The sequence below is a fragment of the Natrix helvetica genome (assembly GCF_964273705.1).
Source record: "Natrix helvetica genome assembly, chromosome: 2".
Taxonomy (NCBI): Eukaryota; Metazoa; Chordata; class Lepidosauria; order Squamata; family Natricidae; genus Natrix; species Natrix helvetica.
Window position 1 is genome coordinate 222,609,460 of NC_138552.1, and position 14,096 is coordinate 222,623,555.

Genomic DNA, 14,096 nt, shown 5'->3' on the forward strand with positions numbered 1-14,096 from the left:
CGGTTTAAGTCGGATTGGCGCCACTTTGGGGTCTAAATTGAATGAAATTGGTTTACCCACATACTTACCAAGACCGGGGCTGAACACATCCTCGAACTCCTTAAAAATCTGCTCAGCGCTGCTGTTTTCCACGGCGTTGATTCCGGTGACTTCTAGCCCCAAGGATTCAAACCAATCCAGTCCTAGGAGGTTTTGTAATGGTGCCCTGGCGATGGTCACGGGCAGCTGGGCTACGATGTCCTTGAAGCGGATTTGGAACGTGCCTTGGCCTACGATGGGGACTCGGTTCCCCTGGTAGTCTCGTAGCAGGATGTCTGGAATGCGTAGTTGGCTCTTTTTGAGGCTAGGGATAGCCTGTTTCATGGATGCCCATGAAATGATCGTCAGGGACGATCCTGTGTCAACTTCCAGCTCGCAAGGTGAGCCCTCCAAGAGGACTGTGACTTTCAGCTTTTTTGGCCGCTTGGTGCAGACCTGACTTATTGTGGTGAGATATGTTCGCAACTCCTCTCTCTGGGTCAACTCTATCTCAGCATCTGAATCCTGAAAATACTCTCGTTGAGCATCTTGATAGAACGCTCTTTCAGCTCTTTGTGTGTGATCTCTCTGGGGATACACTCGCTCAGCTCTTTGGGAATTTTCTCTCTGGGTAAACACTTGTGGATTTCTCTCTGGGCGCCCTTTATGATTTCGCCAAGCGCCTGGGTTGGGCTTCTGTTGGCGGTACATGGGTGGTTGCCTTGAGGCAGGGGCTTCGCTCCGGCACACTCGTGCGATGTGCCCCAGTTTGTCGCAGTGCGAACAAACAACGTTCCTGAACCGACAGGTAGACCGGGGGTGATTCCCTCCGCAGCTTGCGCAGGGCGGCAAACGGGATCCGGGTCTCCCCCCAGGTCTCATGTGACTGCTCCGCATCAGGTGACTTTCCTCGAGCTCAGGATCCCCGAAATCTGGAATGGTGTCCTCGTAGTGGACTCTGGTGTGTCTTGGCGCTGGCTGGCCTGTGTTGAATCCGCGTTGAATGGTCTCCGCTGATCTGTCTGCTGCTTCTGAAGCTCTTGCCTCGTCGAGTACAATCTGTAGGCTTAGATTGGTTTTGGCTAACAGCCGTTTTTGTAGAGAAATGTCTCTCAGCCCGCTAACGAGTCGATCCATAATCTGCTCATCCAGGTCTCTGAATCCACAATGTGTGGCTGCTTTTCGTAGGGCTGCAACGTACTGGTTGATAGATTCTCCCGCCTTCTGGTTCCTCGTGTTGAATGCTTGGCGGCAAACATGGCGGGAAGGTTTTGGCGCGTAATGAGTCTGTAGAGCCTGTTGCAATGCCGCCCATGATACTGCCTGTATTGGAGTAGGCGCGGTGAGGTCTCTGGCCGTGTTGAAGACTTCTTTTCCGCAGTAGCCGAGGAAGATGTTTTTCTTCCGGGCGTCGGTGATCCCCGTGTATTCGTTCGCTTCGAGAAAACACTCGAAATGAATCATGAAGGCTTCCCATTCGTCGTTCTCTGGGTCGAATGGAGCGGGGGGAGTGTGCATCGCCATCTTCTCTCGTTTGAATTTGCCACGCTGTGGTGACCTGAGATGGCTGCCGGAATTTCTGCCGAATTCCTAGGCTGGATCAAATCCGGAGATTCTGGAGGTAGCGTTCTTCGTCCTATCTGTCTCTCGATCCCACCTTCGTCGCCAATGTTAGATCTGGGCAACGAGAGAACAGACTGCGGACACGAAGTGACTTAACAGCTCTTTATTAGTAGTAGTAGTGATCCAGCTTGCTCTGTGGCCGGAGGGTTCCCCTTTTATAGTACTCGGGTACGCCTCTCGACCAATCAGAGCGATACCTGTTTCCCGCTGTAGCAGCGGACCAGAGAGGAGACTTCCTCCGATATATGCTAATATCTAACAGAAATGTATCAATTTTATTTTAAATATATAATACATATTTGTGTGTGTGTGTGTGTGTGTGTGTGTGTGTGTAAAAGCAAGGTTCAATGTTTGAGAAATCAAATTTAATCTAGGAATTGCTTAAGATTCTTCTTAAATTATCAATATATTTCTAAAACAAACTTCTTGGGCGACACCCTGTGCAGAATTATCTGGAAATTAGTTTCATGAAACTAAGAAGGATTTCTATTCATACAGACACTTATACAATTCTGTTGTTAAGTTTCAGGGGGGGGGAAAACCCCATATTCCTGATTCACCGAGGTTTCTGCCACCTATCTCGATCCAAATCCTAAGAGATTGGGCAAAGAATAGGAATATTTGAAAGCGCTTCAGTTCAAACCTCATCTTTGCCACAAGTGTTAGTTTCTCTAAGGCAATTTGCTATTGTTCTGTCTAGCACAGGGCAGAAAAAAATTCCTACAATGTTTTTCCTTTTTATCTTAATTGTGTGGCAAATGCAGTGTCCAAATCAGGAAGCTAGGCAGCCAGGCCTGTTTGCATCAAGAAACTTTAAACTTCCTTTCAAGAATGGAACATGATAGCCTTGGGCTTTTTGTGTTAAAATGTAGCCAAAGGGTATGTGGAAATGTTCTCTCTTTATTTTAGAAATATCTCTTCAGTGGTGTGCATTCTGTTTGATTTCCAATGCATCAGTTAAATTCCAGGAGACGTTTTTGGAGGAATTCATCCCACCTTTCAATGCAGTTATCAATGATGGGAGGCAAGGTCACCTTGGAGAAATTGTAGGATAAACCATCCACCCAATTGCTCTGCCCACAAACGTGAAGAATTGTGTGTCCTGCTCTAGTTATGTTTCTAAGCCTTGCCCTTCTCTCCAGTATGCTAGTGCTAATATGGGAATAGTAATATTGGCAGGTCTTAAGGGCCTATTGTAGGGATTATAGATATGTAATACTATATAAGAGAGAAAGAGAGAGAATGAATGAGAGAGACTGAGAGAAAGAATGAGGGGGGGTGTCTCCTGCCAAGAAAGCTGATATAAAATATACTAACTTTTTCCAGCTGTCAAAATTAATATCTTTGGCTCTAGACACTTTCCCTAAACTTTGATTTCCATTATATAGGCAGGCAGACCCTCATTTTCTGGGTCCCCAAGGATTGAAACCAAGATCGGTGATTCACTCCAAAACTCCAAAAGCAACTGTTCATACTGGATAAACAGGGTTTAAAAATAGCAGAAGTACCATAATACAGCAAAAGCAAATACATAGTGGAGCAAAATATCAACACTTTTGTGAGTGTGTGTGATATTTATTAATACAGTAGATATTAAATACATGGTAAATATAGTGGCTAAAATTAGTTTTTGCTCTGGGAATTGGATTAAAATAATATTGTGATAGCAGTGTCTGATCAGAAAATAGGTTTTGGGAATGAAAATGAACAAATGTATGAAAATTGAAACACAGCATAAAGTTGCTATTAAAAAGGTAAATAACTTCAAGCTGGCTGAAGGATATAGAATAGAATAGAATAGAATAGAATAGAATAGAATAGAATAGAATAGAATAGAATAGAATAGAATAGAATAGCAGAGTTAGAAGGGACCTTGAAGGTCTTCTAGTCCAACCCCCTGCCTAGGCAGGAAACCTTACACCACTTCAAACAAATGGATATACCAACATCTTCTTAAAAACGTCCAGTGTTGGAGCATTCACAACTTCTGGAGGCAAGCTGTTCCACTGATTAATTGTTCTGTCAGAAAATTTCTCCTTAGTTCTAAATTGCTTCTCTCCTTAGAACTAGGAACTAAGGATTCTGGGAGTTGAAGTCCAACCACTTCAAAGTTGAGAAACACTGCTGTATAGGATTAAAGTTAAGGAAAATCTCCTGTAGTTAAAACCTGCCTTCCTGAATTAAAAACTCGATGGAATGTGCACCCTAAAATTTTCCTTCTTAGTCATAGCCCCAAAGCTTTGAAATCCCTTTCTAGCAGAGATGCTCTTTTTTAAAGCTTTCACAGTTGTCAAAGCAGTCTTTTCTCAGTAGCCATTTGGGAAGTAATTATTAGCGCTTCATTTGATGTTCAGTTTGGAAAGCAGTTTTTTTTAGAAATGCTGTATGAGGGAACATACTCTTAATCATTATACTTTAGAGTATACATTATGTAGACATTTGTAAGCCACCTGTAATCTTGGGAGCTTGATCATATAATCAAATAGATTTAAATGGTTGAATTCATAAAATAGCTTTTAAAAACAATGAATGATCTCTCCTGACAACTCATCTCCCTTTCTTTTGAATCTTTTAGTCTTCTCTCAGCCAGAAATAGGCTACCTATCCTGCCTCAAATGTCAATTTCTAAAGAGCCCTAGTAGAAAGGGGGTCTCTTTTTCAATTTTGCAGCACATCTCTCTCTAGAATGTGGAACATATTCAAGAATAGTACATCAGCACTTTCTGATATTAAATACCTGTGTAATAATGAAAGGTTATTAGTAAGGTTTATCATTCCAGGATCAACCCTATAATTAGTGTATTGGAAGTCTTGAAGTGTAGTACTATTTCTACCACTAAACTGGCCCTCCCTCCTCTAATGTATTATTCCAAGGGACATGGGATAATGTGATCAGCATAGCCAAAATGTAAGTCAGATCACTTCTGGCTCAGACTAGAGATGAAGGAGATGGATTTGATCTTATACACCCAAGACTTCTCTATCAATCAGAGTTAGGGTTGTGAGCTTAATGTCTATGATTAATGAGTCACTAATTTTGAAAAAGTAATTTAAAGGGATAATGGCACTAATAAATGAAGGATGTGTACTGAATAATTTCCAAGGTGTTGTGTTTAGTTTAATTTAGCTTAGCTTACCTTAACTTATTTCACAAACAATTTGAGTGGTAGAGCTGCTCATCTCACAAAGGTGACTCTGGGTGGTGTACAGAGATTAAAAAAAAAAACAATGACATACTTCATAAAATCCATATCCAACTCTATTATAATGTCCTCCTGGGGTAAAAAAAAATGCCATTCTCTTTCAAGTCACTAAAATAAAGCAATAAGACAATAGGACTTGCCTTCACTCCCAACACAAATCCTATGCACCTTGTAAAAAGCCCATAGGGTGGGCGCCAGCTGGATCCCCTGAAGGCTATACCAAAGGGCAGGCACAGCATCCCCCCCCCCAAAAAAAGCATGGCTACTAGGGACCCAAGATGTGGATGTGACTAGGAGTGTTGGTGTTGATGCACATTTTAAATGCCTGCTAGATATAAAGCATTTATTTCTCAGATTAAATACATGCATAGATGAAACACAGTTCCTTTTATTTAGGAGCTTCTTTCTGTATCTAAAAGTGTCAATAATTTGTGTCAAAAAGGAGGAAACACTTAATTGGTACAATTAGCCATATTTGATGCTCATATTTGCTCTGTGGGTAGTTTTCAGTTCAATTGTGTCCAATTCTCGGACACTGCCTGGACTAGCCCATGCATTTGTATTGGCAATGTTCTTCAGAAATAATTGTCATTGCCTCCTTTCTGGAACTGAGAGAAAGAAACAGGTCCAAGGTCACTTTAAGCTTTGTGCCTAAAGTGGGACTGGAACTCAGTCTCCTGGTTTCTAGCTTAATGCTTAGCCACTACACCAAACTGGCTCTCAAACAAACCTGTTCTATTTTTGTAATTACAACATTTATTTTACAGTACATAATCAATGGGATACTTTTAGTATACATAGGGCTAAAAAGGAGAATTAAACTGATATTTTTTTTCAAGGAAGAATAATTTTTACATTATTTTTAAAATAGTAACTGCACAAATTCCACACCTTATTTGTTTGCTTGTTTTATGAGAAGTATGCATTGAACTCCATTAATTCAGGGGGGAAAAGACATAAGGAATACTAGATAAAAAAAGCATTAATTTTAGATTTTTTTTCAGGATGTGGGCGGCTTTCTTGTACTTTAGAATACGAGTGATTTTTTTATTTTAATTTTTTGTAGTTGAAGTAACAATTTCTATAATATTTCTTCTTCAGCTGCCACTAGTTTCTTTTCCATTTGTTTTAAAGCTTTAGGTAGCTGGACATTAATCTGTTATGTACCAGACAGACATTCTAATAAACAAAGGGCCTGAGACAGCTCAGGATTTTATTAATATATCTACCAGTTTGGCTCCATTAATTGCCCTTCAATTTCACAGCTTTCCAGGATCCTCAGTTGTGCCTTTCTCAGGTCCTTGACACAGAGTTTGTTAAGCAATCTGATCTGCTTTTGATCTCTCCTGACTGTCACCAGAGTTTCTTGATCTAGTTGTGTCAAGCCATGGCTTTCAGTAATTCACTCATTCTGCAACGTTAGTACTTATTACAAGCCTTAAATCATCTTACTGTCTTAAAGGGTATCAAATAGCTAGATCCACTGATACAATACAGGGGTATTTTACATGTAATATTGATATTGATTTCTGAAAAGCTTCATCCCTCCCACCACAATCACACACATACACACATTTTAGAATTAACTGAAAATAGGACTTTAACATGTACATTTTCAAGAGACTTCAGTTCTAGTTAGGAATTGTTTTGCAAATATGCACAACTACCCAGAAATAAACCTCTTTTAAGTTGAGATAGACTTATTGATGCAGCATAATCCTAGTTTGGGAAATTTAATTTGCGGTACTCTGAAAGTCTCTTTTTTGCCTTGATCATAATATTTTATTAGATATTTTAAAAATAGCTTGGAAATAAGATTGATGGCAATGAGATACTATTACTACTACTACTACTACTACTACTACTACTACTATACTACTACTACTATTTACAGTATTTTAAAATTTGTATGCCACCCATCTTGCAGTTCAAAGTGAATCTGAGTGGCTTATATATTGGTTCTTAGGATCTTTAGTAAAACATAGATACAGAGAATCATTCCAAAGGGTGAAACCTTGGGACACCTACAGGAATGACCTCTTATTTTACGTATATATGAAGGGAACATGAAAGGCTTTTAAAGAAGAAAACATAGACAGAGGAATTCTTGGTATTTATATCAAGACACTTTATGTACTTCTATTAATCAACCCAAAAAGCAAAAAAAAGTTTTCTTTAAAAAAACCAAATAAATAAAAGGCAGTTGGGTGCAGCAATTAAGATAATGAGCTAATGGGGAAGCCATGAGTTCTAGTCCTGCCTTAGGCACAAAGCCAGCCCGGTGACCTCAGGACAATCACTTTCTCAGCTCTAGGTAACAGGCAAGAGCTAATCACTTCCTAAATCTTGCCAAGAAACTACAGGACTAGTCTTGGCAGTTGCTAAAAGTCAGCTCTGAGTGGAAGGGGATAGCCTCCCCTCCTGCCATCAATAAAAACATCAGTATCAATAAGGAAGGACTTACAAGTTAGAACTTAATGTATATTGTGGGAAAGTGTTCATTGCACTATTTAAATCATAGCAGACGGTGGTGGAAACTTTAGATCGGGCATCTGAAGCATGCCACCCTTGGTGCTAAACACCTGTTAAACCTACTGTAAACAGCTCAGGTACAAAATGATTTTTTTAAAAACTTGTAATCTTATAATATTGCTAAGAAGAGGTATTCTCTTGAGGCATGGTATTATGGTATCCATTGCTGGGGAAAGCCACTCCCTGCTCTAGATTAGAAGAGCTAAGGGAAACAAACCAGCTCAGTTTAGCCACAATTCAAGTAAGTGAAATTCCAACTGTATCAAAATCTAAATTTAAATCTACACAGATTTTACTTTCATACATCTATGTCAGTGGTTCTCAACCTGTGGGTCGGGACCCCTTTAGGGATCGAATGACCCTTTCACGGGGGTCACCTAAGACCATCAGAAAACACTTATTTTTGAAAAAATACAGAAAACATAAAATAATTTTATGGTTGGGGGGTCACCACAATATGAGGAACTGTATTAAAGGGTCGCAGCATTAGAAAGGTTGAGACCCACTGATCTGTGTGATTATAGATAACTTTAAACATGCAAGATCAGTAAATATGAACTCAAAAATGTGGAAAAAGTCATAATCTTAATATGTTTTTAAACATTCTGTCTTGTTCAGTGATAACTTATAATTACATAACTCTATTGAGACCATGCAATATTATTACTTGAATTACTCAAATTTACTTCACAATGTACTGTATGATTCACAGTCAACATTAGGAAACAGATTACCATTGAAATATGTAGGTTATATGCAGGTTAAAACACAACATAATTCCCTATAGAAAATTGCGTAATTTTGTTTGAAACTTTATTTTAAATTTTCTGACATCTAAGGTTTTCATTTTTCTTGGTATGCTTTCTACAGTTATGCTATAAATATGTCTAACTTATTTTTGAATGGGTTTTTGTATGAGTGGATTAATGAATGCACGTGTGTAGATTTTAAGGCACTGCACTCAACAACTTTAAGACAATCTTAAACTTGCCAAAATTGAGGAACATAGTTTTAATGGGGAAAATTATACCACTGAGAAGTGGCATGTCAGGTGATCTATCAGCTATATAGGAACACAAAACAAACTTTCTGGTTAACCAAGATCAGTAACCCCAATAGAGGGCAGTGCAGAATCACTCTTAGGAACCTCCATTCCATGCTAATCCTAAACCACTTAGATAGACCTAGGTTGCAGAAGGACATATAAAAACATTCCAAGGCTATTCTCCTATTGAATGAGGAACAGCAGCACACAAGAGCTGCATCTTTGGATGTGATTCAATTTAAGGTAATGAGACTGTTCAAGTCCTCAGTGGTTTGCAGGACTGCTGCTGGCCCATCTCATACAGGGCTCTTGTGGCCATCTCATCATCCTTGCCGCATCCGCAGACAGCAGTAGTCTTTGCAAATATGGCTGAAAGGGTTAATTGACTGAAACACTGCTGTATCCAGACTTCTAAACTGAAACCATATGTAAATGAAGGCAAGATTTCATTCAGTCTCTGAGTCATGTCTTACAATCCTTAAAGCTCTAAACAAGGCTCTTGTGGGAGAGGGTTATGAAGCCCCAACAGTCATTGGCCTAAGTTAGAACAATCCTTTCCCAGAACAAGTAATTAAAAGAGAAGGTGTATACCCACAGTTAAATGTGATTTCCTCTTCCTATGCTACATCCCAAAATATCTTTATCCTAACTTTTACCACTTCTGTATGGCAGTGGGGTAGTCAGATCAGATGAGAATCTTGTAGAGAATATTTTTAAATGCATATGTCCATTATATATTAATAAAAATGGTTTGGAAGAATGTTTAGAGCAGGAAATAAGATGCATTCATGATGCACACATGTTTCCATGTTTAAATTATAAGGACAATTCGTGTATTGTATTTTTAAATTTTGAATGTATTTTTTAATACATTTTCCAGAGGTGTAGTAACTGAGATTTAGTATTATAATATCCTTGCCTCCAATTTCAGGTTAAAATAGAATAGAATAAAAACATTATTGTCAATTTAAATGTACCCTAATCAGCATACATTAAAATGAAATTTTGTTGCATTCAGCTCCCAAAAGATAACCATTATGCATATACACACATACGCACACATATATGACACAGAAAAACATCAGAGTCTAGTTCGGATGTATATGGCGAAAAAAAGAATCCTGCGAGTTTATAAGATGGATAGCATAAGAAACAAAGCTGTTACAGAATCTAGTAGTCCTGCTATAGTTTCTTTGAAACCTCCTCCCAGAGGGAACAAAAAACAAACAAACCATGAAGTGGGTGTGTGTTGGTCTCTAACAATGCTTCAAGCTCTAAGCACATAGCGCTTGTATGTAGTATCCTGAATAACAGGAAGCGAGCTTCCTATAATCTTCTCAGCTGTCCTTACCATTCTCTGTATGGACCTTCTACCTAAGGCAATGCTACCACCAAACCAATCAGTGAGGCAGTTTGTTAAAACACTATCAATTGTGCCTCTGTAAAAAGTGGTCAGGACAGAAGGAGAAAGATGTGCTCTCCTCATCCAACACAGAAAATGCAGAGTATGGTTTGCCTGCTTCACTAAAGATAACATATGAAGAGACCTATTCTGATTGTTAGTTATCTGCACCCCCAGAGACTTAATACTATTACCACCTCCACAGCTGCATGCTTGATGGGACGGGACTCCTCCGGGTGCCGTCCACTAGGCTGTGCCAGCGGGCGATGCCCAGGGGAAGGGCCTTCTCTGTGATGGGCCCAACCGTCTGGAATGACCTTCCCCCTGACATTAGAATGACTACGGACCTCCGCTCCTTCCGCCAGAAACTTAAAACCCACCTGTTTCATCTAGCCGGCCTGGCTTAATTCCAGCTTTCCCACCTCAGTTTGTATTTTTAAATTTTATGGTTTGGTTTTAAGGTTTAAGTTTTAATTCTTATAAATTTGTACAGGGGATATTTAATTCAATTTTAGTTATGTATATTATCGAGTGTATGGTTTTAACTTTGTACCTGTACACCGCCCCGAGTCCCTTCCGGGAGAGGGGGTGGTCTAGAAGTTTAATAAATTAAATTAATTAAATTGATACAAAGTGGAGTATGACTATGCCGATTCTTTCTAAAATCAACAGTATTCTTCTTTGTTTTTTTTAACATTCAAAACCAAGTTATTTTTATTGCACCAGTCCACCAAAACCTTCATCTCCTCCCTATAAGAATCTTTATTGTCATCCTGGATAAGCCCCTTCACTGTCATGTCATTTGCATACTTCACAATATGATTCGTAGCTGACTTGGCACAGCAGTCATGGGTCATCAAGGTGAACAGTAATGGACTCAAGAGACAGCCCTGTGGGGAACCAGTATTCAAGGAGATGGAAATGGAAACAAAATGCTAGGGAATTATTGTTTTGAACGTCAAACTAAAATCAATAAACAGAATTTGCACATGAGTATTCTTCTCCTCCAGGTGTGCCAAACTAAGATGAAGCACACAAGAAAGTACATCTTCTGTACACCAAAGAAGTTTGGCTGAACTTTCATAACATTTTCACTCTTCAATATTAATGCCACCTACAGTCTAATTGACTATGATTTGTTGTTGCTGCTGCTGCTGCTGTTGGTTGTTTGCTTGCTTTGTTTCCGCTATGGTTTAACAAACTATTCAATGTGTATTGAACTTTTCACATGTACCCAGAAGCTTGGGAACAAGCTGGAGAAAGAGACCTGTCCTTTTATGGACATCTCATGGTATTTTTGTCATGTAAATAACATATTGGTACCAGAAGCAACAGCAAATTTAAAATCCAGATACATTTATGTATGTGTCTGTGAGTTGTCACATCCTTGTGATGCCATAAAATTACTGGCAAATTGAATCCACTTATTTTGCCTTCAGTTGGGTAAAAGAGATGATGGGGGATTGATATAAAAAAAAATACTGATTCTAATTAATTGTTGTTGATAATAACATAAATATTTTCTCCTATATCTTAGTAGCCAAAATGTGTCAATGCTCACTCGCTTACTTGTTTGTTCCCTTCCCCCCCCTCTCTGTGTCTCTCTCACATACAGACACATATATACACATGTGATCTTGAATCTATTGTGTGCATATTCTAGAAAAGGATCTTTTTTTTTTGCTGTGTCCAAGGCTTTGAGCATTGTAAAGAAAACAAAATCACTCCATTTTTAACCGTCAATGGTTTATTATTCACTCTAAACATGTACATTTTGTTTTCTACTTTCTGCTCTTGAAGTCAGAAACCAGACTGGTTTTCCCTGAAGAGACAACAGAAGTCAGTGAAACCACATAAGCGATCAAAACAAGCTTATATTGCACCGCAGCTCCCGCACTTACTGTGTAATTGGCCTAACATCACATTTGTTTAGACACAGAGCCTATAAACACTAAACTTGGTAACCATCAATGGTCTCATTGAGGTCAATAGAATTTACATGGTAGAGTTGTTAAACATGTTTACAAGCGTGTGTGATCTAAGCCTTGGTAAATTATTGTAACTCAGTAAAGGATTCCACAGAGTTAAAAATAGTTTTGGCTATCTGATTTGCACTTGTGGATATGTTTTAAAAGCTTATCCTTGTAAGGCAGATCAGTATTGGTTTTTTTTTTAAATCTCTTCAAGCAGCACATGCTAATTAATTTTAAAAAAAAACAAGTTCACCTATTAAACAAGTCTTAATAATTTCATTAAGACTTTTGCTCTAAGTAAATATTTATTGCCCAATGTAATTTTAATGCACCTTCTTTAAGTCTTGATTCAAAAATTATTTTATTTTCAAAGCCATGTCATTGATTTTATATTCATGTAAAAGCAATGTTACGGAATTAAATAAACAAATAGCTGTAGTACATTTTGACTCAATCTTCTTTAACTTTCATTGGAAGCATTTCTTATAGAACGTCTAGTTATTTCTGGAAGGTGCCAAGATGAGAAAAGCTACTTTAATTCCTTTTATTTATTTATTTTAAATTTTAAAATTGGGTTTTTCTAAAAAAATGTCATTTTTTTTCTAATTCCAGTTATTATAAGTTTCAAACTTTAATTGCCATTCTGCCAAATTTTTAGACCACGTGAGAAATAAAACCCAAAACTATGTACCTTTAATAGTTAAGATCACTTTAGATTTTGCTTTCTGTGTTTAACATTTTAATTTGAAGTTTAAAATTAAACATAACCATTAAATTCCCTGAGCTTGATAACCTGATAAATACATCATTCAGTTCAATATCTTAGCATGAGCACAAGTAGTTGTTTTTTCAGATGTGATTTGAAATAAATGGTTAAGGTTATTCATAACTTTGCAGACCATTCAACATTTTAAAGGTCTTTCATAATTTTATTTGCTTTTCTCCTAAGTGGTGAATGTCAGTTACTGTTCACAGGAGAATTTTATGGGTTTATCATGGTAAGAATATAGGGTGTGACCATGTTGGATTTATACTGAGAAGATCCAGGCTGAAGTATTTTGGTGATCATGAAACTCACTGGTGCCTTTGGACCAGCTGTTATTATCACTTACCACAACTTGTCCATGTGGGGACTACTGGGGAAAAATTGGAGTAAGATTACTATGTATGTAGCTTTGAGTTCCTGAATAAAATGCTATAAATCTAACAATAAGTATTAAATCTGTAACCATAAAAGATAAATTATTCACCACATTTTAGCTGGGATTGGAAATAGCCAGTGGAATTCAATACTTTTCATTTGTTTGTTTTTAGAATAAAAGCAATAAAAACATATAAATGTACTATTTTGCATATTAAAGAGCTATTCTTTGGCCAATATATTTAAATGACTTTCAGATTTGCTACTGGATTCTGCATGCGTATGCATCCATAATGATGCAAATTTTAGCTTGAATCAGAAAAGCAAACAGTTGAACCTTTTACATGGTTCAGATTGGATATTGCTAGTATGATATTGCAGGCTGATTTTTTTTAGTGAGATGCATTTTTATTCTAGATATGTGGCATTGCAATGATAACTATTGAAGTTGTATTGCTGTGCATTGAAAATTACATTGATATAGATTTCCATGACCAATCATATGTCATGAATAAGCTTTAGACAGACTAAGTGTCAGTAATGCAACAAAAACAGATACGTTTTCAGTGAGAAATCAGTCTTTGCAACTCATCCTAAATGTCTGTTGGGATCCAACAAAGGGAAACTATAATGAAAGTTTACTTTTCTTTATAATGAATATTATAAATCAACATTTTATTTCAAATCCTCATGTTACTTTAATTTTCAGTGTGTGAGACAGAAGCAGGCAAGGTTTGCCAGTTTTCATTAGAAGAACACATCCAGCCCTTTAAAGACAACATGGACAAATTCATTAGTCAAGGTAAATAATGACTAGTAATTTAACCTTTCCAAGCTTTATCACAAGAATGTTGTAGAAACAATATTTAGACATGGTGAATGACGTGTCTATTTATTTTGGAGCCATAGAAATGTGCAGATTAGCTTAATCAGATGGTTTCTTATTTCAAAATAGCTTACCTGTTCTCTGCTCCCTTTCTGAATGTTATTAGTGGCCCTTGTTCTCTAAGAAAGTTTCCTGAGTTCGCATTCTGTATAGGAAGCAATTTTCCAACATTTGTTTCTTGACAGTTTCATAAACTGGTGCTTTGACTTGTATCCAGATGCACGGTGATATTTTTCAAAGGGCCTGTAAACTTAGGGGCTATTTCATTTGCAG

At 37.8% G+C, this 14,096-nt stretch overlaps 1 protein-coding gene across 8 annotated transcripts in view; it reads left to right on the forward strand.

Annotated features, from left to right (window-relative positions):
• FMN2 (formin 2) overlaps nucleotides 1–14,096 on the forward strand; it is a 199,895-nt gene that overhangs the window by 148,030 nt on the left and 37,769 nt on the right. For all 8 annotated transcript variants that reach the window (XR_014174411.1, XM_081941726.1, XM_081941730.1 and 5 more), the window contains one exon: nucleotides 13,647–13,739. Coding sequence is in view for 7 of the 8 variants with exons in the window: in XM_081941726.1 (XP_081797852.1) it covers nucleotides 13,647–13,739 (93 nt within the window). In the remaining variant the exon portion in view is untranslated. The remainder of the gene's footprint in view (nucleotides 1–13,646; nucleotides 13,740–14,096) is intronic.